The 24,401-nt window shown below is 37.1% G+C and overlaps 1 protein-coding gene across 2 annotated transcripts in view; it reads right to left on the bottom strand.

Moving 5' to 3' along the window:
• CPNE8 (copine 8) overlaps positions 1 to 24,401 on the bottom strand; it is a 72,609-nt gene that overhangs the window by 33,973 nt on the left and 14,235 nt on the right. Inside the window, exons 3-10 of one of the 2 annotated variants that reach the window (XM_057370057.1) lie at positions 19,070 to 19,116; positions 15,241 to 15,344; positions 12,312 to 12,351; positions 11,466 to 11,542; positions 7,423 to 7,486; positions 4,645 to 4,748; positions 4,407 to 4,511; positions 1,133 to 1,174 (exon numbers count right to left, since the gene is read on the bottom strand). In XM_057370057.1, the coding sequence (XP_057226040.1) occupies positions 1,133 to 1,174; positions 4,407 to 4,511; positions 4,645 to 4,748; positions 7,423 to 7,486; positions 11,466 to 11,542; positions 12,312 to 12,351; positions 15,241 to 15,344; positions 19,070 to 19,116 (583 nt within the window). Of the gene's footprint in view, positions 1 to 1,132; positions 1,175 to 4,406; positions 4,512 to 4,644; positions 4,749 to 7,422; positions 7,487 to 11,465; positions 11,543 to 12,311; positions 12,352 to 15,240; positions 15,345 to 19,069; positions 19,117 to 24,401 lie in introns of those variants that run through there. The other variant, XM_057370058.1, reaches the window with a different exon arrangement.

Here is a 24,401-nt window from a genome sequence, read left to right as displayed (position 1 = left end):
GCTGGAATATATTATTTTGTCTCTCCAGGGAATATCTGATCAAGAAGGATGAATTTACACTTGTAGGTATTCATAGAGGGTAAACATGAGAGAAGAATGCTTATAAATCAACAGGCTTCATGATGAAACCAAAAAGGCAGAATTATAACCTGAGAAAGCTGAATAGGCTTTTGGATCTTGTCAGCAAGGAAATGAACAGTAGCACAGAATAAATTTACTCATTATGATTACAAGATCTGTTGCCACAGAAGCACAATATCATTATCTGTAATACTGGAAGCAAATTGCATTGGTAGTATTAAAGACATTATTGTAGAATAAACAATATACTTCTAAAAATCAAAATGCAAATGCATACCATACATTTTAAAATATAGATTAAAATTAACAGAAAATAATTAAGACAGACCAACTTCAAGGCAAATAGAAATCAACACATTACTGTATTACATTTCAGCTCTAGCATCAAGATTTATGAGTACATTTTCTAACCAAGTATTACGATACAAGCTCAAACATTTTTGAAAGAACAAGAGGTATCAGGCCAACATAATAAAAAATAATTCCATCTTGCTTGTCAAAATAAAGGCAATTTTATAGGCTCATTTCTTCAGACAAAAGTGTACAGCCAGCACACAGGGGTTCACAGCTCTTAAGAATAGCAGGTACCCCACCTGAATTTAGCAACAAAAATTCCATCTATATTTCACTGTCCTCTTTCAAGGGGAATTACACAAAACTCAGGTTTTCCAAGTCCAGAGTTTACAAAAATGTTTAAATGAATACAGACAGGGAAATGAACATTCAGACCCCATCTGAAATCAGGGTAATGAACAGGTGACTTCTACATTGCAAGTTTTAGGCCCTCAGGAGTAGCAATTGCAGGCACACACATTTTAACATGTTCCATGGATGAATACACACATAGAACATTTGAAATAGGCATCAGTATTTATCACAACTGCAAAACACAGAGCTGTTATCACAGCAGAACTTTTTCCAGTACTTCTATCTCTAAATACAAATAATAAGTTTCTCTAACTTTGTTCTGGACACTAAATATTTATGTTTTAAAATGTGTATAAGCATGCATGGATAACACTGAAGAATAACCAYAGAATCAATGTCTTACCTCCCATCTCTATCCCAGTCATATACTTCTACTTTAATTGTCCTAAAAATAAAAAACAAAACAACACAACCCTATTAAAATGCTAAACATGTACCCGGATTGCCTTTAAGATTAATAGCATATGGGGGCATCAATTGTGCCAAACCCAAAAAGCAGAATTTTTCAGTAATTTCTCTTGAGGCAGCAAATAGCCTGTCAGGTTACACAAYACATCTTCATAAATCAATAGCTAAATATAGTGAAAATGAAGGAAACAATTAAACACATTGGAAGTTTAACCAAAATATTTTTACTTGCTGATGCTCTGTATTTTCTTTGTTTTTTTTAAATAAATGATTCCTTAAATCTTTAAGTATTATCAAAGTTAAGAACACATTTTGTCTGTTTCCTTATGAGCAAAGTGAACCTTTGAGGACAACTCTAACCTTGCTTCAGGGATGACTGGGAAATGGATAAAATGCAGAAAGCAAATATTTCACAAGAAAAGATCAATCATATTTTATAGACTTACTTCAAAGGTGGATTTCTTAAAATGCAGGTACTACAGAGCATATTACCATCAACATCCTTGATGAAACAGGAAAAATACATGATGATGGAGATAGCACACAGCTCTATTAATCTCCTTTTACTGCAGTATGTGTATAAATGTAAGCAAATTCAACTGCTACTAACAATGAATCCTATTTGGCTTAAAATGAACTCAACACTGGATAGAAAAAGAAACATCTCCAGCGAGACCTCCTGTATTTTAAGCAACAACTTAACTTACCCTTCTTCTTCAGAACAGTTTTACATGAAGTGAAGTCATCAGATCTGTCTTATTAATGAGGGGACAAGAATCTATTTTGTAATTTTCTTCCATGGAAGCTGCTCCTCATCCTTCCAATTAGTACACTCAAGTATAATTTGATTAATTTTCTTTACTAGGAAGGGACTCTGGTGTTAAAGTTGAGTAACAACTGATATTATATGCACCAAGAAATTCAYAGCTGGATGTTTTTCACATTTTTATGATATTCCAAAATAGGTAAAGAAGGAGTTGCTTTGTCAGGATGTATCTCTTTTCAATTCAAATTTAAAGGCTTCTAACCACACCATTTGTTACATTTTATACCTCTTGCATAATTCAAGTTGGCTTTGTCAACCGATTAAAATGAAAGTTGTTCTGTAGAATGAAGTGAAAAACAACTCCAAACCTATTTTATCTCACCAGGTATTTCACCCTTCAAAGGAAACTATTTTCACCTTCAAACGAATTCAGAAAAAAAGGGCAATATCACAAAGGTTTTTTTTTGCCTAGACAACCACTATTTTACTTAGAGGTTTCAAAACCTGTTACAGTAGGCAAAACACACTACTAAGTTAAGATTTACACAAGCTTTAGTGGGATTTAAGTTTTGAATTGTCTTACAAATCTGTGTTCAAACAGCCAAATCATCTCAGTGAGAAAACCTGAATTATTAAAATAAATTATTAAGAATATCAAGATAAATTCCTGCGAAGGATCATCAGACAGGTAACTGCAGTAAGAGCAATTTATCTTTGAATAAAGCTCCTCTCTACTGAAATTTATTTCATATTAAAGGATTAATTACAGATCTTGACTTTTATCTATTTTGCATGACATGCAAGATATTAAAAGACCTTTCAAATCTTCACATACTGATATTTAACCTTTACCTTAAAGRACACAGTTTAGAGAATGGGTTTCCTACTTTAATATTAAAAAAATAAAAATCTTACATTTAAAAATAATCAAGGTTTCAGATGGGTATCTCTGTTTTAAAACTTTTATGCAGAATATTACTAAGTGCTTTTTGAGAGAGCATGGTAAGAGAAAGAAAGAACAAAGATATTAGACTCTAAGTACTACTGTAGTACTGAAATGCCATTCCTGTGATGTATGTATAATCACATAGTATCACTGTATAATCACATAGTTTGAAAAAAATTAGCAAATCCTGGTCATTCCATAAGGAAAAAGCAGACAGAGCTCACTCAGMAGCATGCACTAGCTGAAGATTTAGTCTCCCCAACACCAGAATAAAMATTTACTGTGATATATTTTTGCTAATGACATTATTCCCACCTTTCACATCTATCACAGAGCCCAGAGCACCAAAATTTTATCTGTGAAACTATCATTACCTAAAAGAGACTTTCTGGCATTTGTGTTTTTATGTATTACTATGTGGAGGGTAGGAAGCTAATCCTTACCTTTAGAAAGAAGAGTTTTCAAATTAAAAACCCCCAAATTTCTGAAGTTTCCTCTAGACTACCAGCAGACACTAATTTGAATTAACTTAACAGATAATGACTGTTTCTTATTTTGAACCATGACTGTTGTATGCAGCCTTTATTCACAAGATATTCACTGAGAAGATGACGTTGAAAGCAGGACAACAGTAGATACACAATAATTTGAGGAGTCCTATTATACTTTTTAATTCCCTTAATTTGAAATGCTGAAGTTATTTCAATATGCCTTCACCACAACATCTTTTCTAATCATTATGAAAACTGCTTTTCTTTAATATGATAAACAGTGAAGTGTCCAGAGACCAGCTTCATTAACACTATTTTGCTTATRCATTATGCACATGAACCCAAATCCAAGTAAAAAATTCTATTTGATTAGAATGTGCTCATAACAAAATTGCTTTGTTTTTATTGCATCCAACTGAAAGAGTAACCRACATGGCTGTTTTTAAGGATGCTAAAAATACCCATTTTTAGTCAAATAATTTGCTTGTTATTAGTGGTAAAATGTTTATTAAAAACATGGTATTATTACCATCCAAAGATAGATACTTTTCCATGGCATCACTGAAAACTTAAAATCTGAGGATGATTACCTTCTGTGTTTCTCATCTACTGACCTATGTATTTAAAGGTTTTCATTTATCAGCATACTCTGACATTACATTGACATCCAAAGAAAACACATCATTGTCTTTCACTGAACCATTTAAAAATACTTGTGTGTACTAGTCAGAGTGGCCATGCTTTAAATTAGTAATTTCTTTCTGTTTCTAAACCACACCCTAGAGAGCAAAGAATTTTTTCCAGAAAACATCACTAACCCTTCCTCACAGATTTAGCCAATTGGCTTTATTTTTCTGAATTATTTAAAGTGATRAACAGTTTAGAACATCTATTATCCCTTTAAATTGTTGATTAAATAACACCAGGGAAAAAGTTACATACAAAAGAACACATGAGTTAGGGAGAAAAAATTGTATAACCTAAGAAAGTTTAAGCTACAGCTTACCGGTCAAAGTCTCCATTACACAGTGCTCTGACAGAAATCTTGAACGCCTGCCATACTGGATTTAATGTATTYTTCACTACTTCTGTTTTGTGGCAGATTGTAAAACTGCAATTTAAAAAAAAATAAATTTGTATTTATTTACTTTTTCTTTTGTGTCACCAAAGCTGAAATCAAAATTCAAATATATCAYCTGTAAATTGTCTAGTGATTAGCACCAAAATACTTCACAGGCACTTACCTGCCATCTTCATTGCTTCGATGGAATACAAGGAAGGGATCAGATTTCCCAAAGAAGTCCTTCTTGTCCAGCTTGTTTGCACAAAATTGCATTAAAACTGAATCCTGAAATGGRTAATAAAGAAAAATTACAGACAGCATGCAGTTTTCAGTACTAAAAAACCAAAAAAGACTAAGATATGCAAATAAATGAGGGTATTTGTCTTCTAGATGCCCTCTTACATATTCACATTCATGTAATCTCCTCATATTGCAGWTGTAATGGCTGGAACCAAGAATTCCTTTGTAGAGGACACCRGAGAAAAACAATTTTCTACACTAAAATGTCTCAGGATTTTTCAAGGATTTTYTGACATCCAAAATCCCATTCTGAAGGAAGTGGATGTACAGGCAAGGAAAAGTATATTAGAATTAATTTCAAAAACTCCAGTGAGACACAACTCAGCCTCATTCCTTCAGTGACTTAAACCTGTTGTTGGCCACTACTGCCTGTCAAGCAAATGGCAGTAGTCTGGAACCTTCAGGAAAATGAGCCTGAAAGGTACCAACACATCCATTCTGACAACAAATAAGGAGAGAAGTTTCTTTGCCGTGATCAGGCAAACTGAAAGTYGCACAAGTCACCTCCCTGGGCAACATCAAGAATGCAAGGAGGATTGTAAATGTGAAGATGAACCTGCAGACTCATTGGGGCAGGGCCTGCTGGAAGACTCTGTTCCATAAATAGGTCTACAGGTGCAACAGCAGTGAGAGGATAACAACAGAAAATGTGGGCACTGAGTGGGGCAGAGGAGCAGGTGACAAAGGACATTGCAAAGTCCTCACAGCTTTCTAAGCCTTGGTCTTAAATGCTAACATTTGCCTTCAAGGATCTTGGGAACCTGAGACCCAGACCTGAGAAAGTCTGGAAMAAGGATCACTTGCCCTTGGTAGAGGAGGGCCAGGAAAGGGAACATTTAAACAGAGCAGACATGCAAAGTCCATGGCACTTGGTAGGATGGCCCTGAGAGTGCTGATGGAGTYGGTTAATGTCACTGTGGGACCGCTTTCAGTCAGCTCTGTAAAGTTAGGATGTTCAGGGGAAGTTTTCCTGTGTCCTGTCTTTGAGAAAGTGACTGGTAAGAGGATCCAAGCCAGTTTTACCTCAATCCCTGAGATGATGATAGAGTAAATACTACCAGAAAACATTTCCAAACACAWGAAAAAGAAGATGGCTAAGAGACATCAGCATGGATTTATAAACAGGAAATTCATGCCTGATCCACTGGAAGCCTTTCCTCACAAAATGAATGGCTAACTGGATGAGAGGTGACTAGGGGATGTTGTTTATTCTTCACCTTAGCATGGCCTTACAGACTGTCTCCCACAAAATCCATCTTCACAAACTAATGAATTACAGACAAGGCAAATGGACAGTGAGGGAGACTGAAAACTGGCTGAACTGAAGGGCTTCAAAGGGTCACTGAGTAGCACAAATGTGACTCTCCACCTGGAGASCAGTCACTAGCAGTGTACCCGAGGTGTCAAAAATGGGCTGAGATTGCTGAACATCTTCATTAACGACCTGGACGATGGGACAGAGCAGACCTTCTGCAAACAATACAAAACTAGAACTAGAAGTTTATATGACAGATGGTTGTGCTGCCATTCAGAGGCCTCTRTAGAGCCTGGAAAAACTAACGAACATGAACCTTGCAGGGTTTAACAGAGGGAAATGCCAGCTACTGCACTTGRAGGGGAATAACCCTATGCACCAGTGCAGGCTGCAGGCCAAACAGCTGGAAAGCAGCTCTGCAGAAAAGGACTGAGGGGGCTTGGTGGACACCAAGTTGACCAATGTGCCCTTGGCAGCAAAGGCCAACAGCCCCCTGGGCTACATTTGGATGAGTGCTCACAGAAACTTAAAGGAAGTGACTCAGCACTGGTGAGAGCATTCCTGGAGCATTGTTCTTTCCTGGAGCACTGTTCTTTCCCGGAGTACAGTTCTACGCTCCCCAGTAGAAAGGGAGACACAGAAGACACGTAGAAGAACACAAGGAAGGAAGGAAGACATGAACATGCTGAAGCAATTCTACCAAAAGCATCAGTAAAATGATCAAGGGATTGGACCATCTCTCATCTCAGGAGAGGCTGAGAGTAGAAATTATTTAGCCTGGAAAAGAGAAGGRTTATCAAYTGTGTGAAYACCTGATGCCAGGTGAATAAAAAGCCTCTGGTTAGTGGTATCCRGTGGAAGAAAAAGTGCAATRGGTAGATACTTGAAATGTGAGTAATTCCACCTAAATATAAGGAAAAAGTTTTCACTCTATGAGTGTGCTGAAACAGAGAGATTGTGGGGATTGCTTGATTCAGTGATTACGGCACAGAGCCCTGAGTAACCTGCTCTAAGAAGGGAAGGAGGATTGGACTAAGCAATCTTCCAAGGTTTTTTCCAACCTCAGCAACTGAGTGATTCCAAAACTAGTTGTCATTCTGAAAATGAGCTGTCAAAGTTTGGATAAAATACCGAAATCCAAAAGATCAAGTATGTGGCAGCTGGCGAGACACTGGAAGAGACTGTGAGAGAGAAGCACATGAAGGAGCTCAAGAGACAACATAAGAGAAATTRAGCATTGGCTTCTTCTATCTAAAACTAAGAGCAATGACAGGAAAAAAGTATTCTAATTTCTTAGACAAATCACAAAATGCAAATTTATAAATTATACCATTGACAATCCAGTGCAGTGTAAATCACAAAATAATTTTCATTGTGTTTTTSAAAAGCAATGAGCACACTTACTCGGCAACACCCTAGTTCCTCTGCCGTTACTATGACCGTTCCACATTTCTTCCCAGGAATTCCTCTGCAAGAAAACACAACTACATCACTTTAGTTCCTTAATATCATATATGAAAGAAACAACTGACTCAGAAAGCACAAATTTTCAAGTCACAAAGCTGATGAAATGTTTTGCTACTTGTGTAGAAAAGTTGATTTATCCTATACTCAGATACAGAAAATGTGTCAATCTAAATGTGAACAGAGCAAAAACTGAACAAAGGAAAATAAAATGTGAAAATCTGTATTTCAGTGGGTCCTACTGGCTCGAGACTCCGGAACCTGTAGGTTCTCTACAGTGATCACCACTTTTTGGAMGGTATTTGAAGGAACAAATATTTTCACTGTAAAAGGAATGTRACAGACAACCATTATCAAATGAAAGGTTTACAACAATACCTGCATGTCTAGACAAAGATACAGTCTTGAGGAGTGATTATTGTCTCCTCAGAACAAAAGGATACTCTGAAGAGTATCTGGGCTTTAACAAGGACTGAAAGGAAGACCTTTATAGAGTCTGTAAAGATGACCATTTATGTGGAAATTCAAAACCGAGAGGTGAAAAAGAGCCTCTAATTTTGCAAGCTGGAATTGCAATGATGCAGAGGACAGAACATTTTTCAGGTCATTCAAAAAAGTTAGTCTTATCCCTCAATTTGCAGAGCCTAGCCCTCTTGGCAGTCACAGCCACAGATAAGAGGACAGGACAAACAGATACAGGAAGTCAGTTCAGGTGTTTTTCTATCAATTATGTTCACAGCAAGAAGATAAGAGAAAGAACTTCACATAATAGGCCAGCTGGCTCCAGTACAGCCTCATTAGCAATGGCACTCAGATGTGAATAACTAGCATAGAATGCTCAGTAAGCTTTGCAATGGCACTACCTCCTCATTAAAGGGAATCCCTAAAGGAATGCACTTAGTAGGTCCTGAAAAAAAAACATTGCTCAGAGTTATAAATGTGGCTAACATCTTCTCTCTAGGAAGAYGAACGTGCAAGGATCTAATCCTGGATAATGTCTGAGGAGGTGACACTCTCTTGAGAAAAAAATGAAACTATGTCATTTCTGGAAGTGGATGTATCTGCACATTATCCCTTCATGCCAATATGGCTGGGGTATGCCAGGCCAGTCAGAGTAAATCCTACACATGGAGCTCATCTTGAGAAGGCATTTAATGAACCTAGTAACCCAACAGGTAAARAGAACAAACATCACTGCTAAAACGTCACATTATCCATTTCACCTTCTTTGAATTGCTACATTTTCCAATAGAAATTATCCTAAAGAAATGTTCACCTCTGTATCTGGCCAGTCTGTAAAATAAAGTGCAACACTAAAGTATATTCCTGAACTAAAAATGCCCACAGTCACAGGGATAACAGGATACTACACTACAACACTGTGAACAAGACTCTACTGGGACAGACTGCATAAAATTCCAAGTCCTTAACGGTACCAGAAACAGAGACGGAGGTTCAGGGGACAATCTCACAACTGCCAAGAAGAAATACTGTCAGATTCATGYCTCAGAGGTGTAATCCACTGGTGCTTGTAATACTAATGAAACTTGCAAGGCATGCACACCATGTAGGCAAAGAAAAATGTGCATTGTGCACCTTCACTTTTGTATTTGCCACGAAGATTAGTGCAAGGTGTGTTTCATCCTGCCTGGCCACTGCAGCAGTGACGCCCCTAGCTTTGAGATGTTTTACTTTAGTTCTGAGGAAGGACAAAACTACTCTTTCATTSTAGACTTCCTAAGGGAACTTTCCCTGATGATACACAATCTGACTTGGAATTGGACAGCTCATGGCAGCCATGGTGTCCTGAATTATACAAGACTTCYGTAAATGTCTGAAGCAGATAGATCTGGAATGAGCCTCAAGTCTTTCTAATTTTCATTTTGAAAGGAAGTCACTGCTTACTTGAATGCCAATCAGAGAATGGAATTCAAGCTTCTCAAATGCTTAAGTATAAAAAGTGCTGCTTCTGTAGGGCAGCTTATTAGGACTAAAACGGCACCAAATATTCTCTTCTTTTTACATCCATTGGCAGAGAACTGAGGAGCGAAAATGTTAATGAACTTCAGAACTATGGTGAAAAGATAAAGCACTCTTAACTCACAGATCATAAGGAACATTCTTGCTATGAGAACATAGACTTGACTTCCTAAAGAGAACAGCAAATTCAAAGCAGTAAATATCACTAAGAAGGGAAGAAATGGAATATTGTCAATTGAATTCTCATTGTCTGACTATTAAGAGAAATTCAACACACACCTATAAGCAAACAATCCTGAAATGCAATGCAATAATTTAATGAATAAATTAAAACAGCAATGTCTCCTAGACCCCCAGACATCCAGACTTCAGAGAGTCCAGAATGGACAATCACTCAGGCACAGCTGTCAAGTCACAGCGTTGTCAGAAGCACCAATGACAAAATAAAACACTCTGAAGAACTGAGAAAAAGTCATAAACACTCTCTCATTAACGTTGTCTACCCAYATGTTGGGTCCACTTAATAACTACCATACAACAGAGTATCAGAAGCCAGACCTGAGAAATGCTTGTTTACCCAAAAGAAAATCCATTACACGGGACAACACAACTGTGAAATCAGACCTTTTTTTCTATAGAATCTTCACTGATATTTTTTCTTTTCTCATAGATAATCTCAAACTTTAAACTTCATCTGTTAGTCATTTCAGACTTCATTTAAACTGCACCAAGTGCTAAACTGCTGAATGGATGATTTCTAACCTCTGTGTTCAAAATAAATTCAAAAACAATTTTCTGAGGAAAAAAAATGTGTACTGCACTAAATAACTTACTAATTGAGGAAATAAACAACTCTGAAGACCTTCAAGAAGTCAGGTAAGATTCATTATACTAAATACAGGTTTCTTCAAAGTCAGTACTTTCCCTAAGTGACCACAGGCTTCCAATAGAATCAGCTGAAAACCAGTCAAAATAATCCATGGAGCTGTGAAAGTGCAATTCACAGAGGCAGGCAGCATGAGGTAAGCCTGAACAGTGAAAAGTCAGTGAACTTCTGTTTTAGTAGAAGTAAATAAAATAGGGCCAACCTCGTGACCACCTTCTGGACATAAAAACATGACCAGAACAAGTGGTGGCTGTGTGTTGCCATCCCACAGTGCTGAGGCTCTGGTTCTGCTGGGACAGTGCTGGAGCTGAGCAGGCACTGTTCCCTTAATCGTGCTACTGGAGTTGCCCTGCCTGCCTTTCTGCATCTGTGATTGTTTGAGGGTGTGGAGATGGGATTCCATGAACTGGTGACTCTCCTGGGATGAGTCTGAAAGCAGCCAGGGCAAGGTATTTGGGCTCCCCCACCTACCACTGGGAAACTCTTCGCATTTGTTTGCAGACAACCTTTTAAATCACATATAACCTAAAGCAACTTTTCTATTACGCCACTTACTGTACTGGTCCTCMAGGCTATTTCCTGGACATGTTTTTAAAAGTTTAATATCCAGAATGGGATTAAGAGGAGAATCACAAAATACTGTTGTCTAATAACTACAACATTTTCTGATATAATAATTTTCTAATTTAATAATTTTGMATGATTGTATTAGAAATCTGCTAATCTGGTCAGCTGATYCTTCAYTGCTTATTTGTGCAGYGTTTTWTTAGAGGAACTCAAATGCTTGAACATAWGWYAATAAAAGTTTTATGATGWGCTAATTTGCAAACTAAAACAAAASCATTTTTTAGACCAGTGCACTCAAGCTATTTCTAATGCAACATGTAATGAGGTTGACAAAAAGTTTGGATTAGTCAATTCCTTTGCTAATTGTCCACAGTGGAACCTAAATTACCATAGCCTATGTAAAGAAGGACTTGTATTGCATGTAATTATTTATTATCTCTTAAAAGCCMTATCTGTCAATTCCTTATATCAAGATATCTCACAGCAAAAAAGCTCCACAACTCTCACCTCATGCAGCAGTATGCATTCACCAACGTTCCAGGATACTTACACAATTGATTTTTCCAGTCTGCTTCCCTGTGATCCCACTATTTCTCCCAATGTACAAAACATCTGTCCCAAAAAATCCTGAAAAGCAGTAATATAAACACTCAGAAATCATAATTCACACAAAGAAATTAGGTTTCCCATTTATCTGAGCTGTTCCCTGCTGAAGAGCAGAGTCTCCTGAACACATCTCAGCAATAACGATCCAATAATGAATCATAAACAGACTCATTACTACCCATTTGACATAATAGTGGGTTACATTTACAGATGTAATTCTAATGCACTACACAATCTTTATTGGGAGGATCTAACTGGAGGTCAATGGCTGAAAGTCTCATCTTTTCACTGTCCACACACAGAGCGATCCTTCTGCTATCCTCTTTTCCTTTGCTCCAGGTTCTCAAAGGTTCTCTAGCCAAAGCCTTCCTGTATTTATTAAAAAAAATTATCTGAGAAGCCTCTGAATTCTATTCTTGCATCTCTAAATTTTAAAGTTACTATTTTATCACTCCCACTTCAAGACAACATGAGCATAAAAGGTTTCTTTTAACACTGAGACACAATCAAAACATGCTTCAATTTTTAGGACCCAAAAAAGTATCAACAAAATGCAGCATATCACATATCTGAAGAGGTATACACGTGTGCTGAAATATGCCTTTTGCAAGAGAAATGTCCCATTAAAATTATATTCACTAGCATTACATGTGTTTTTAATCATAGCACAATCACTGTCTTTGTCTATGTTTTCTTTTGACTTACAGTCAAAAAGAAAATAAACATACTTAAGAAATGCAAGCATTTCAGCACAAGGAAGTACAATGTGAAGAAGTAACGAAGAACTTACATGTTTTGATAGGTTTGGACTCTTTGAGTCAACATCATAGCTTAGGGAAAAAAAGAAAATTTATATCAGAGTTACCAGATGACATATCTGAGAACAATTATGTAAAGAAACAAAACTCAAACAATTCTGTCACCTGTTTCTATGAGGGAAATTTACACAAACAGATTTGTGAATGGAAGTTCTTCAGTAAGGAAGAMAAACTGAGTCATCACATATTATGGGACTATGGTTCACCACTTATTTGAAATTAAATAATTTTTCTAAAGTGCAAGGTTTAAAGAGAAATTCTGTTGACATTCCTGTTTGAACTATGAAAGATGCAAAAAAGCAGACAAAAAATTAAAAATTAATTCTAGAAAACAAACTAACTTGTAAATTATTTTCTTGGGTCATTTTTCAGTCATTTGAATAATTAAATAGAAATAACTGGCAATAAACTAAACTGTTTTTAGCAAGAGTTTGAATTGCTCTTTTAAGCTTGTCATAATCTTGGTCTTCCTTCAGTTAGCAAATGTCATAGTTTCCCTTCCACAATCAAGTCAAGAGTTAAAAAAAATTACTCTCTGAATTTAAGAGATTGAAAAACGTAATGTAAGAAATCCATAGGGGATTGCTAATCTCTGTACTTTAAGTCTTCCACCTTTATCAAATAATCCACATTAATATTTTTATCAAACAATCAATTCTGATTCAATACCAATAACTAAATTGAAAACATATCTTATGTCCTTGCCCAACTCATACTCCACTGCATGTTTCTGTTCCCAATACATGGAATGCCATCCCTTTGGCTGTGCTGCCACAACTGGTTACTGGGATGCCGTATGGATCAGATCACWAGTCAGGATGACAGAATATCATAACATAGCTAGATGTGGTGCAGCACAGTAAAAGCTTTAGAAACATATTTAGGAAGACAAAAAAAGTCCCTCTAAAAATCATTAACACGAGTTAACACCCCCAAACAATTAAAAGCAAACTGCTTGGTGAAACTGAACAGAAAAACACAACTGGTAATTGGACCTGAGGGAAAGCTACAGAATTAAAACAAAGAACTACTTCACTGGCAAAATCTCTAACAAAGTACCAACTGTGAACAGAAAAGGGCCTGTCACATTGGTGGCTGTACATTTTGGGGGKGGGTCATGCTCATTTATTGGAGCACCAAATAGCAGAGATATACCTGCAACTTATTTTTTTTTCCTGCAAGTATATGAATCATATAAGTAATTACTTTGAAAAAAATAACACTTTGGCCAACAGTAGTACACAATTTTGCCAAGGAATTTAATATAAGAAACTTTCTAAAGCTTCAGAACTGGGTTGTTTATCCATGGGTGGCTACATGAAATTCACATTTCTAACTCAGAGTTCTAAGACATTCMGTTTCTCATCTATCATTGTTACAGGGCTCTACAATAAATTCACACAATGTGGCTACATGGTGACTTGCAGGCAAAGATAGCAGCAGCTATTCAGCCTTGAGTTTAGAACAGGCTTGTGTCCAGCAGCAGAAAGCAGTCAGGTCTTTCTGATAAGTACAGAGAATGTGTGATATTTACAGCTTTTCATAAACAGACAAACAGGAGTCCATTTCTCTGACTACATAAAGAATTCAACAGGAGACTGTGTTTTGCCTTCCAGGCCCAAGTCTTTTTCAGACAGCATTTATCCAGAAGGTGTTTACGGACTCTCCCTTCTTTCCCTAGACTGAGTYTGGCTTTCTCTTTTCCAGTTCATTTCCTTCACTTTTCTTTTCTGTTGCACTGCCCCCTCCCCATAACATACATGCATCCTAYGAGAAGCAAGAGAGAAAAAAAATCCAGATTTCCACGCAGACTCCACTGTGCCATTATTTCAGCAAGTCTCTATTTTTGGAGAAGAATCCTTTTCTTCACAAATTGATTAGCTCTGACTTAAAACTTACTTTAAATAACACACCATAGTTATACTCCACAGATTGAATGACATTAAACCCAACTTTTAAAATTACAAATAAAGTTCTGCATCAGGCTTCCACTGTGAAAGTGGAAGAATTTGTACTGAGCCACCTCAAAGCAACCTGTAATCTTCCTGGCATTAAGTATTTCCTTTCATTCCTTGAAACAGGTGGTCTAGTCTTGTAAAGGAAACAAAAATAAATAGGAAAAGGGTTCTTCAACTAAAAAAAGGACATGTAGACAAAATTCATGGCAACTATGYATATGATGATGCAAAATTGCGGCAAAAATTTAATTATCTATAAGGGCTATACATATTCCCTCCTAGGGTAAGGTTAAGAAAGAAGCATTAATAAAAAAGGATGAAAATTAAAGAACCTTGATTATTACAAAGACTGAAATAATCAGAATGGACTGAAATGTGAGAGATGACATGCAGTGATGACATGATCTGATGACTGGACTCTCAACTATATTTTCCAAATAATAAAGTGRAAGTCAAAACAATTCCACCAGTGGAATTAAATGAGCACATCTGGAATAACATCAAAAGCCATCTCCTTTCAGAACAMCCTTGTTGTTTTAAAACCTTAAAATTTAGAATATTTAGATGCACAGTGAAGAAATTTTTGGCTCTGCACTACTCGTACATTATTTTATTTCTGGACAGTATATCCATACATGTTTTGCTGGCTATGCTGCAAGAATATTTTAACATTTTGACATCTTTAGMTTTCTAACTATTTTTTGAAAGTAATAATTGTGAGTATAATTCTATTTTGACTAGTTAATACCTGCCAACTTCTTAAAACTCAGTCATTATTGTGTTACACATTTATTTCTGAGGAAGTAGTGCTAAATCAATAATATTTATTACATTAATTTATCCTATGTCAGTAGATACCATCTCTCTTCAAGTTAATTTTATGCTGGACAAAACTACATGCTTACAGAGGCTTCAGTATTAGAGACAATGATTTTTAACTTACAAATCAAATCGCAGATTCTCTCTTTCTTCAAAGAAGTAGTCCATTATAAATTTCCTTACAAAATCTGGATTTAAAGTATTATCAATTACTTCTGTTCTTCCAAACTGTAAARGAAAAGTGCAAGTTTAAGCTACATSCTATAATGAAGTACAAYAAAGTAGACTGCCATTACCAGGAACATTTAAGATATTAGACAGACTGTAAAAACTTCTTTTAAACAGATGTCATGAAAGAAAACCACTGCATCCCCAWGAACAGATCAGTTACCTGTGGATGAAGACAGAGTGGCAGAACACCTCATATTTCAACATAGAATGGTACATACCTTGTATTGTATGACCTAAATTTCATAAATATCAGCTCCCAAAGCCAATAAAAATCCACAAAAAATTAACTAACAAAAATCTACTGTTTGCYGAAAAAAAACCACCAGAAAACAAGCAAATCAAAAAACAAAACAACCAAACACAACAGCAAGCAAAAGCTTGCATATATTGATTATTTCAGATAGCTTTAAATATTAGGGATCACAGTCCTTCCATTTGAAATACGTAATTTTTGCACTGTCCATCTCCTATTTCACCTCACTTCAGCTCTCTCTTCATCTCTCCTCTTTCTCAATTTTTAGCAAAATGCTTTGTCTCCCTTGGTGTTTATAGGAAGTGTCTCAGCTCTCATCAAGCTGGAAATATTTTAAGAAAATTTRAAACCTTAGCTGGGGAAGGTCCAGAGCAAGCTGGGCTGAATTTGGAAATGGCTTTTCATGGCTCAGGAGCAGGAACCAGATACAGCAGATGAATAGGAGGCTGGATAACACAAAGGTTCCTTTCTCCTAGATTATTCCATGATTGTCATATTTCATATACCATGGGTTAAAGTGTTATACCTCCATTAGAAACAGAAAATCTATGAATCCAAAGGAAAAGTATCTTCAAAAGAAAAAAAAGTTACAACATCGCAGCTAAGTGTCATTTTTCTTTTTTTTWAATAATAAAACATCATAACTTTGTAAGTATTTTTCATCTTGTCAATTCTGCCTTTTTTTTCAATAAACAGTATTTCACTTTACCCTACTACCATGTTACCCTTGGGAAATCCTTCAGACTTGATTTACAATGCATTACAGAAGTGTATCAGTAATCAAAGAAAAATAYGCAATGTGCTGATGATCAAATCACACTGAGACCAGAGAAGGCCTAACTGAACACCCATTACACCATCGCCTTTAGCTCTCATCAATTATACTTAGATTGTTACAAAACTCAGGAGATTGAATTCAGTGGCATTACTAACATTTCYTTAAATTATTTTAAAATATTCTTTCAGGTTTTAATTGAGGCTTTAGGTTTTTTGTCTGTTTATTTTTTTCCATGGGMTACACAAATGATTCCTTCACATGTGATTGGACTCAATGATCTTAAAGGCCTTTTCCAGCTTAAATGGTTCTATGATTCAATGATTAAACTACTATAATTAATTAGTTAACTGACAAATTACTAGTAGAATTTACCTTACTTATGACATTAAAATGCTGTTCTCTGAAGATCACTAGTCTATATTTTTCAGCTAAATTAAGCACCTTTTAAAAATCTGTTTTCTCAATTACCTACAGCCTTTTTAAGCAGAAGAGGTTACTTCTACTTATGACTAATAACAYAGCTACTGACTAATTACTTCTCCACATGGCCTACTTTCCCCACTATCAATTGTGTAGAGTTAAAATCTTAACATGGCCAAGAAGCAAAAACCTTCAGAAACTGTTCAGGAGAGTAACAGAATCGATGTAACTAAAGGGACTAATCTTCTGCCTAGCACCTCCTATTTTTTACTGCTGGTAAAAATATAACACACCACAACATAGGAAGCACAAGCCTGACTAAGCCCCTCAACAAGGCCAACCTCTAAATTTCAACTGTTGTAACACATACTCGGAATGCWTTCTAATCACTGAACTTCACATCTGACATAGTCAAGAGTGTTGGCTTTTGATCATCTCTTGGAGGCATTTATATGGAATGATTCATCTGATCTAATGCAGACRTCGAAATTAGGTCTGGTGAACAGCCCTCAGGATGTTAATTTTTTCCACTAACTGTAAACAGAAAACTGAGTTGCAAATATTTACACCTGAGCCTCCTGATAGACAAGAGGGAGGTAATCGTGATTTAAAGCAAAATAAAACCTCAAATTTTCTAGCAACTGCAACATCAAAAGTCTGTTATAATGCCTGTAGTTCCTAAACTTCCTCTTTAATTATACATTTTTCTAGGTGAGGTAATTATATTACAATCTTACTATCAGGATAATAATCACATTAAAAATGCTAAGAACTTATTTTAACAGCTACACAAGAGCAGAATGAAAATTCCACAGTTACATATCAATCTCAGACAACATAAAAGCCAAAACTTTGACAAAATCCTCTTAACCCTGGACCAGAAGTGGATCCAAAYGCTTGAGTGATGATCTAAGCTAGACAATCAAACCATACCAAGCCACCTAGACACCTGAATGTTTTRAGAATCTGCTGTTTTCAGAGTTTGCTATCCAGACATTTAGAACCCTGTGTATGTCCACTATATCTGCCAATTTCTGAGTCCCTAAACTGGCATTTCTTCACATTAATCACAGAAATGTTACCCAGTAGCAACACTGAGAGGATGTCTARAAACCACTTAAGAACAGCACAGAGCAGTAATTTAGCTAAAAAATACATATTAAATAGGTACACTGGTTCATGTACTGCAGTTATGAGCTTTTCCCCAAGCATGAGACAAATTTAATTCTCTCTTCTTAACAAGACTGAAACCCAYACCCACCATGTTTCAGCAAAGCAGAAAATACAATTCTCTGGTCTACTGGCAGAGACASCAAAGGTAAGAGGAGAGGTGTGTCTTCTGTCTCTGTCACCACCCACTGGAAATTTTGCAAAGTATAACCACACAAAATAACAGTTTTGAAAACAACAATATCCAGCCTCCTTATCTCTTACAGGGAAAACAGTAAGACAGTACATTCCACTCTTGGTTCTATTCTTAAAGGACATGGCTATACAGTGAAGTGAAGAACAGTTCCACCAATCCTCTCTGAAGGCAGGTAAATAGTGTATTTTATCTGTAGAAACATGACCACCCTGCTCCCAATATTACCAATTCTTTCAAGGAATAACATTAGAAGAGAAAAATCAGATGACTAAGTACTGGGAGAGAGTTCCAGGTGAAAAATTTTTATCTGCTGCAGGTAATTTTGAGGTACTTGATTTAGTTTCTTACGACACATCTCTCCAGTRGTTACACTCTTAGATAAGAACATGAAGTGCAAACTATGCATCATATCCTCTCTCCTATTGCCAAGAGTATACTCTATTCAGCAGGATCTAAATTCTCTGAAACACTACACAGCTAAGCTACATCTTTACCACAACTGCAGGCTAGTTTTGCTGACACTGACCACCACCACAGGTGTGTCCTTCCATAGATCTTGTACTGTTTGAGTGTCTTCCTGTCTTGAGAGCCATAAACCTTATCCAAATTTACGGCTAAGTCTGGTTTAATTCATGTGAAGGAGACTGTAAATGGATAAACTCATGTACTGAAGGAGACTGTAAATGGATAAACTCATGTACTTTCTGTATTTTGTATTCCCTTTTGATGGAAATGTGTGACACAGATATGGAAACTGTGATTTCCACATGTTTTGAGTGTTTGCTAGTACACAGGACTCCCATAAACCTAGCATGGCATCCAAGATGCTGTAACATGGCCTCTTCTGCTAGAGCAAAGCTTTAAGTACATCCCAAAAGTTTATAGATTATGAATATGCACCTTACCTCTCTCCATTCTTTGTTTCCAATTGCTTGTGTGTACAAAACGCAGACTGTGAAAAGAAAAAAAGGTTTGGTCATTTTCAAACTTGAACGTATCCTTACACTTTAAGCAAACTAATTTTGTAACCTGTTATGCTCTGGAAATTAGTAATTAGGACAATCAAATAGTAATATTTTCCCTCAGTTGTCAGCAATGTGACAATATGGTTGTTGCAGRTATCAGCTAATAAATGGAGTGCTTCTAAAATGGGAGGCTGCACTTATGCTTGACCTCAGCAAAGCACTTGACAATGTTTAAAGGCAAAATTGGATAAAAGCAGGTCTTCTTTAATTCYAGATGGTCAGGCTATTCTAGATAATCTAATGCATAATTACCCTAAAATATAATTCCTTCAAGAAAGAAGAAAATTGAAATAAAAATGAGAACCCTACTGAAAAGAGAGGAAATAGAACCGGAAAATGGAAAAAAAAACCCCACTTCTCAGGCTTTCTTCCTTAATTCTACTTAAAATTATTTATATCTATTTAAGCATATCATGTATACATACTTTATTTTTTTAAACTAAAGCCTGATAAAAAACGGAATCAAATAAATTTGTTGACCTAACCTGATTTTGAAAAACCAAGCATAACAATCCCACAGGYGCCACTCAGGTCTGTATTTCCAGTACAGCACTGACTACACATTAAGCTGCAGCTTTCATCACAGGGATTGGTGACAGGGGCACAGTGATTATAATCAGGCCTTTTAAACACTATTTTAAGTACAGATCASTTGCACTGAAGGAGCACTAGAAACCTTATTGTCTAGAGTCTTGAACTAGTTGCAGTTAACTACCAATAAAGCAATTTTTATCTGAAACTCCTCTTCAACCCCTTTCTAAACAATAAAAATACAGATATTTGAACACTTTTTCTCACACAAATTCTTTTTCTGTACCAATTGTTATTTTTCAGAAGGTTAAAAATAGTATTGTTTTAGGTTGCAGCCTTGAATTACAAAGGTAGAAGTCTGATTCTCAGTGAAGTCAGAATCATCAACAGACCAAAGCAGAAATGAAGTCAACCTTCTAACTACATTTTCTTCTTACTTGAAATGCATTTGCTCCACACACAAAAAAAAAAAAAATCCCCTTAGGCAGTAGCAAATAAGAGGAGAAACAGTAAAAAGCAATTTCAATATTTTAGCTCACATAGAAGCTAAAAGTTAACACTTTTATTTTTTAAATAAGATGTCTTGTAGATGAAAAAAGCTTTTACATAAAAAATATTCAAAATAATTCTCAGGACATGTCTTTCTCCATTTACTCTAAACAAACCCTTGGCAATTATGTGCCTACCTTTGGTTACTGTTTATAGTAGATTGAATCCAAACCAAAAAGCCWATTTTTACAGTACACTCTGGAGTAGACTGCTGGAGTAAATTACATAAAGAATGAAATTAAATGGGAAAATGTGAGAAAACACAATGAAACAGAAGCTATGAAATCACTAAAGAGTGTTCTATAGGTTGCTGAACTTCTGACTAATCTTTATATCTAAAACTGCAGAATCACAGAATATCCTGAGCTGRAAAGGATCCATCAGCATCATTGAAGTCCAACTCCTGTCCCAGCACAGGACACCCCAAGAGTCCCATCGTGTGTTTGACAGCATTGTCCAAACACTTCGAGAGCTCTGTCAGGCTCATGCTGTGACCACTTCCATGGGGAGCTGTTCCAGTGCCCAGCCACCCTCTATGGGAAGAAACTTTTCCTAATATCCAACCTAAACCTCTTCTGACACAACTTCAAGACGTTCCCTCAGGTTCTGACACTGATCAGCACAGAGATCAGTGGAAGCTGTAGACTGCAATAAGGTCTTCCCCTTTAGGCTGCAGATGTGGCTGCTATTTTAAATTTAATAAAAATAAAAACTAATAAGCAATCATCTGATGCAATATTTTACTGCAAGTAAATGGTGCAAGTCTGACAGGGATACACACACGTGCATCTCAAACTGGCATTTCAAAAAAAAAGTCAGCCCTAATGAAAACTGCAAAAAAGACATACATTCCAGTCTTTCTGATGAATACTTTAAACTATTCTTCTACTTTTCCTATAAAACTCACTGCATGAATTTTAGGAAACCAACTATGACACTGGTTTCCATCAGTGTTAAGATCCACTATCTCTAAAGGCTCTTGGAGAGAGTTTTGTGAAGATTCTGATACACTAATTGCAATAATCACTCAAAAATTTTGTCCAAGTCATATCCAACTGGAGAAACCCAGACAAATATGGTAATGTTGATTTAAAGTACTTGACATGCTCAAATCAGAGCTTAAGGGCTCCATGAAGCAACCGATTTTTATTAGCAGGAAACACTTAACACATTGTCACAAGGGAGAAGATGGAATAAAGGGATAAATAATATTTCAGAAGTCATCATWTCATGCAACCACATCCTAAGGTGGAGCTCAAAAGAGTTTTTCTCTCATAATCTCAAAAATAGAGAGCCATGAGAAGGTTCAGAGCAGCACACTGATAAAGAAACCCTTTGGAAAGCTTTCCCATAGGAGCTCTTCCAAGAGAAGATACATCTACATCTATGGTCAAGAATATTTAGTAATTTTTAACTCTGGACWCTGATACCATAATGTCACATTCAAGGTAGATTTAATCAAATCTTGCGATGGAGGAAATGTCAACAGTTATTAGGCTGTTGTAGATACAATTACAAATTATTACAGATTGTTGGAGGCTGCTCCTTTCTATTTTCCCAGACAGATCRGGCCTCCCTTACCTGCTCTGCTCCTTTCCCCTTCAATGTGTGCATGCTTATCCCTTAGACTGGACAACACATCTATTCCATTTCAAGGAAGACTTACCCACAATACAGTTGGGCTTTTCCCCATATATTTTTTCATGGTAGCAGTTCTAGCAGGGCTCCCCAATACTCTTCACTCACCACCTTTTATACCTTCTAGGCAGAGCTTCCCTAAGGTCCCTTTGTCCCAGCTGCCAAGAGATTCTTCTTGTTACTATCCTCTGAGGGGAGATCCCCCAGGGAAGAGTTTTTACGTCTTCASTCTTTCAGTCTGGAGTCCTTTGATGATCAAAACTCAGGAGTCACAGAGTTCYACAGGAGGACATTTCATCCCAATTGTGCTGCTGCCAGCACAGCTCTGCAGGGCTCAGCTTTAGAAGTCAGAGCATGGGAAGAAAACAATTCTGCCCATCATTAGACAGGAGAAACACACCAAAATCATTAATTCCTCTGCAGGTCTTATCCCTGTCTCATCAGGGAAGCACTACTTCAGCTCAGCTTCTACAAGAACACAAAAACCCAACAAAACCCATGATTTTTTTTCAAAAATATTCCTAGAAAAAAAAGGTCTCCAAACTGGGAGAGCAGAAGGGTCTGAAAGCGACAGTAAATCAGTGTATATGACTTTCTTTAACTCCATGGAGCAGAAAGCACTGTCAGTAAGAGGCTTCAGTACTGTTTAAAATACCTGATGAACAAGGGCTATCCAAGCCTGTCCCATCTACATCTACCATCTCTACAGTTATTTCTGTCACTCTCCTCTAGGGAGGCAAAGTGACTGATTCCTCTTGGCATGAATAGTCTGGATTGCAGGGAAGTGGACGGAATTGGAATACTGAGTAGTAATTACAGTATCGAAAAAAGGCCAAGCGTATCTCCCAAGAGAACCAGAGAAATCACAACTTCCTTTTTAATTTCAGAAGGCTGTTTATACTGACATGGAAGTCAGCTGCATTCATGTGTGTCCCTCTGAGCAAAAGACCAAGAAGATAAAATTGGATTTTCGCTACCAGTATGATCCTTTGATAAATGCACTGGAGTATGAAAAAAATATTAGAACTGGCCTAGTCAAATGCAATGAGACGTCAATACACAGAATGATTCTACTTGGTTCTGTCTTGTATGAGGTTTAATGGCTGCAAATTCAGCCAAATGGCTGTAAATGTGGATCTTGTTGGAGTGGCCGGAGGCTGGTTTTGACACCTTTTTAGCTGCAGAATAAGGTTACTGTATACAGAGCAGCCTAAGAATGGCCTTTGCCCAAGCAAACACACATTGAGGAAAGTTGTCCTGCTGTCCTTCCAAATACAGACAAASAAGAATCTTTAATGCTACTCACTCACCCCTGTTACTGCAGGGCCATATCTCTGTGCCCAACTAAAGGACAGTAGAGGCAAACAAACTAAACTGGCTATTAAAAAAACCCTGCAGAGTACTAAAACTGGATGTACGCTGTYTGGAGAGCACCCAAAATCAAAGCTGCTCTGACAAGTAATTTCTTGAGTGCAAATACAGTATGAGCACTTCCAGAGCCAACAGTTTCCCCCTTCTCTCTTCACCAAGGACAGTATTGCTGTACTAAGGGGTTTTGTACTGCAAACCTGTGACAGACAGGCCTGATTGGCAGCATAAGTGGGTAACTAAAAAGTACACCACCAATCTGGGTGCTTTAAATAAGCTATCTACCGYAATCAAAAAAGCAGTGTGCTGCAAATTGGTAAACAAGGCTATGATACTTTAAGAGTATTTCCTTATACTTTGAATCCAGTAAAAACACCACTAGTTTACTTCTCAGAAACATTTTAAAACAGATATTAAGACTTCTTTAGGTTTTCCAGGCACTTTGTTTCCATGTTTTCCCCAGAAGGGGTCACCCAGCAGCCACGATCGCTTTGTTCCGCCCACCTGCGCGGGTCGGGCTGTGCACAGACTGCAGAGCCTTGGAAGGCACTGCCCTTTGCATGGAGCATCTCCCTCCAGAAGGCATCTCCAGCAGTGTTCCTCCACTCGTGTGGCCCTGCCAGTACCCTCGGCAGCTCTGTCTCCATCTCCCAGCTGCTGACTCGTCTGTACTCTGCTGTGTTTGAGCGGGGCACTGTGCGCTCCCCTGGCTGGCACAAGTTTGGCACAGGCGCTCCTCACATGGTTCTGAGCTGACTGGGACCCGCTGTGACTGTCACAGGGTGGCTCATGGCCTTCCCCCACACGGGTCACGCTGCACTCCCCTGCCACTCAAACCCTGCAATTTATGCCTAATACAGTTCCCCATCTGGAAAAACTTAAAGTCCTTAATAATATTTGAGCTTAAAAACTATAGACACCATATCACTTGTGCAGTATGCAAGATCTCTGAATTCATTTGGGGCAATGGGTCACTGAGCACTCTTCAAAACAGTTTAACTGAGGGTTTTTTTCACAGAATCACAAAATTGTTAGGGACCTCTGAAGATCATCTCATCCAACCTGCAACTAATTTTTACTATTTTTCTAAGCCAGATAAAAATTTTTATTAATACACTCAATTTTG

The sequence above is a fragment of the Malurus melanocephalus genome, unplaced genomic scaffold, assembly GCF_030028575.1.
Source record: "Malurus melanocephalus ecotype Western Australia unplaced genomic scaffold, MMel_1.1 scaffold_118, whole genome shotgun sequence".
Lineage (NCBI taxonomy): Eukaryota > Metazoa > Chordata > Aves > Passeriformes > Maluridae > Malurus > Malurus melanocephalus.
Note: the sequence above shows the minus strand (reverse complement) of the source record. Positions and strands in the feature narration are given on the sequence as shown.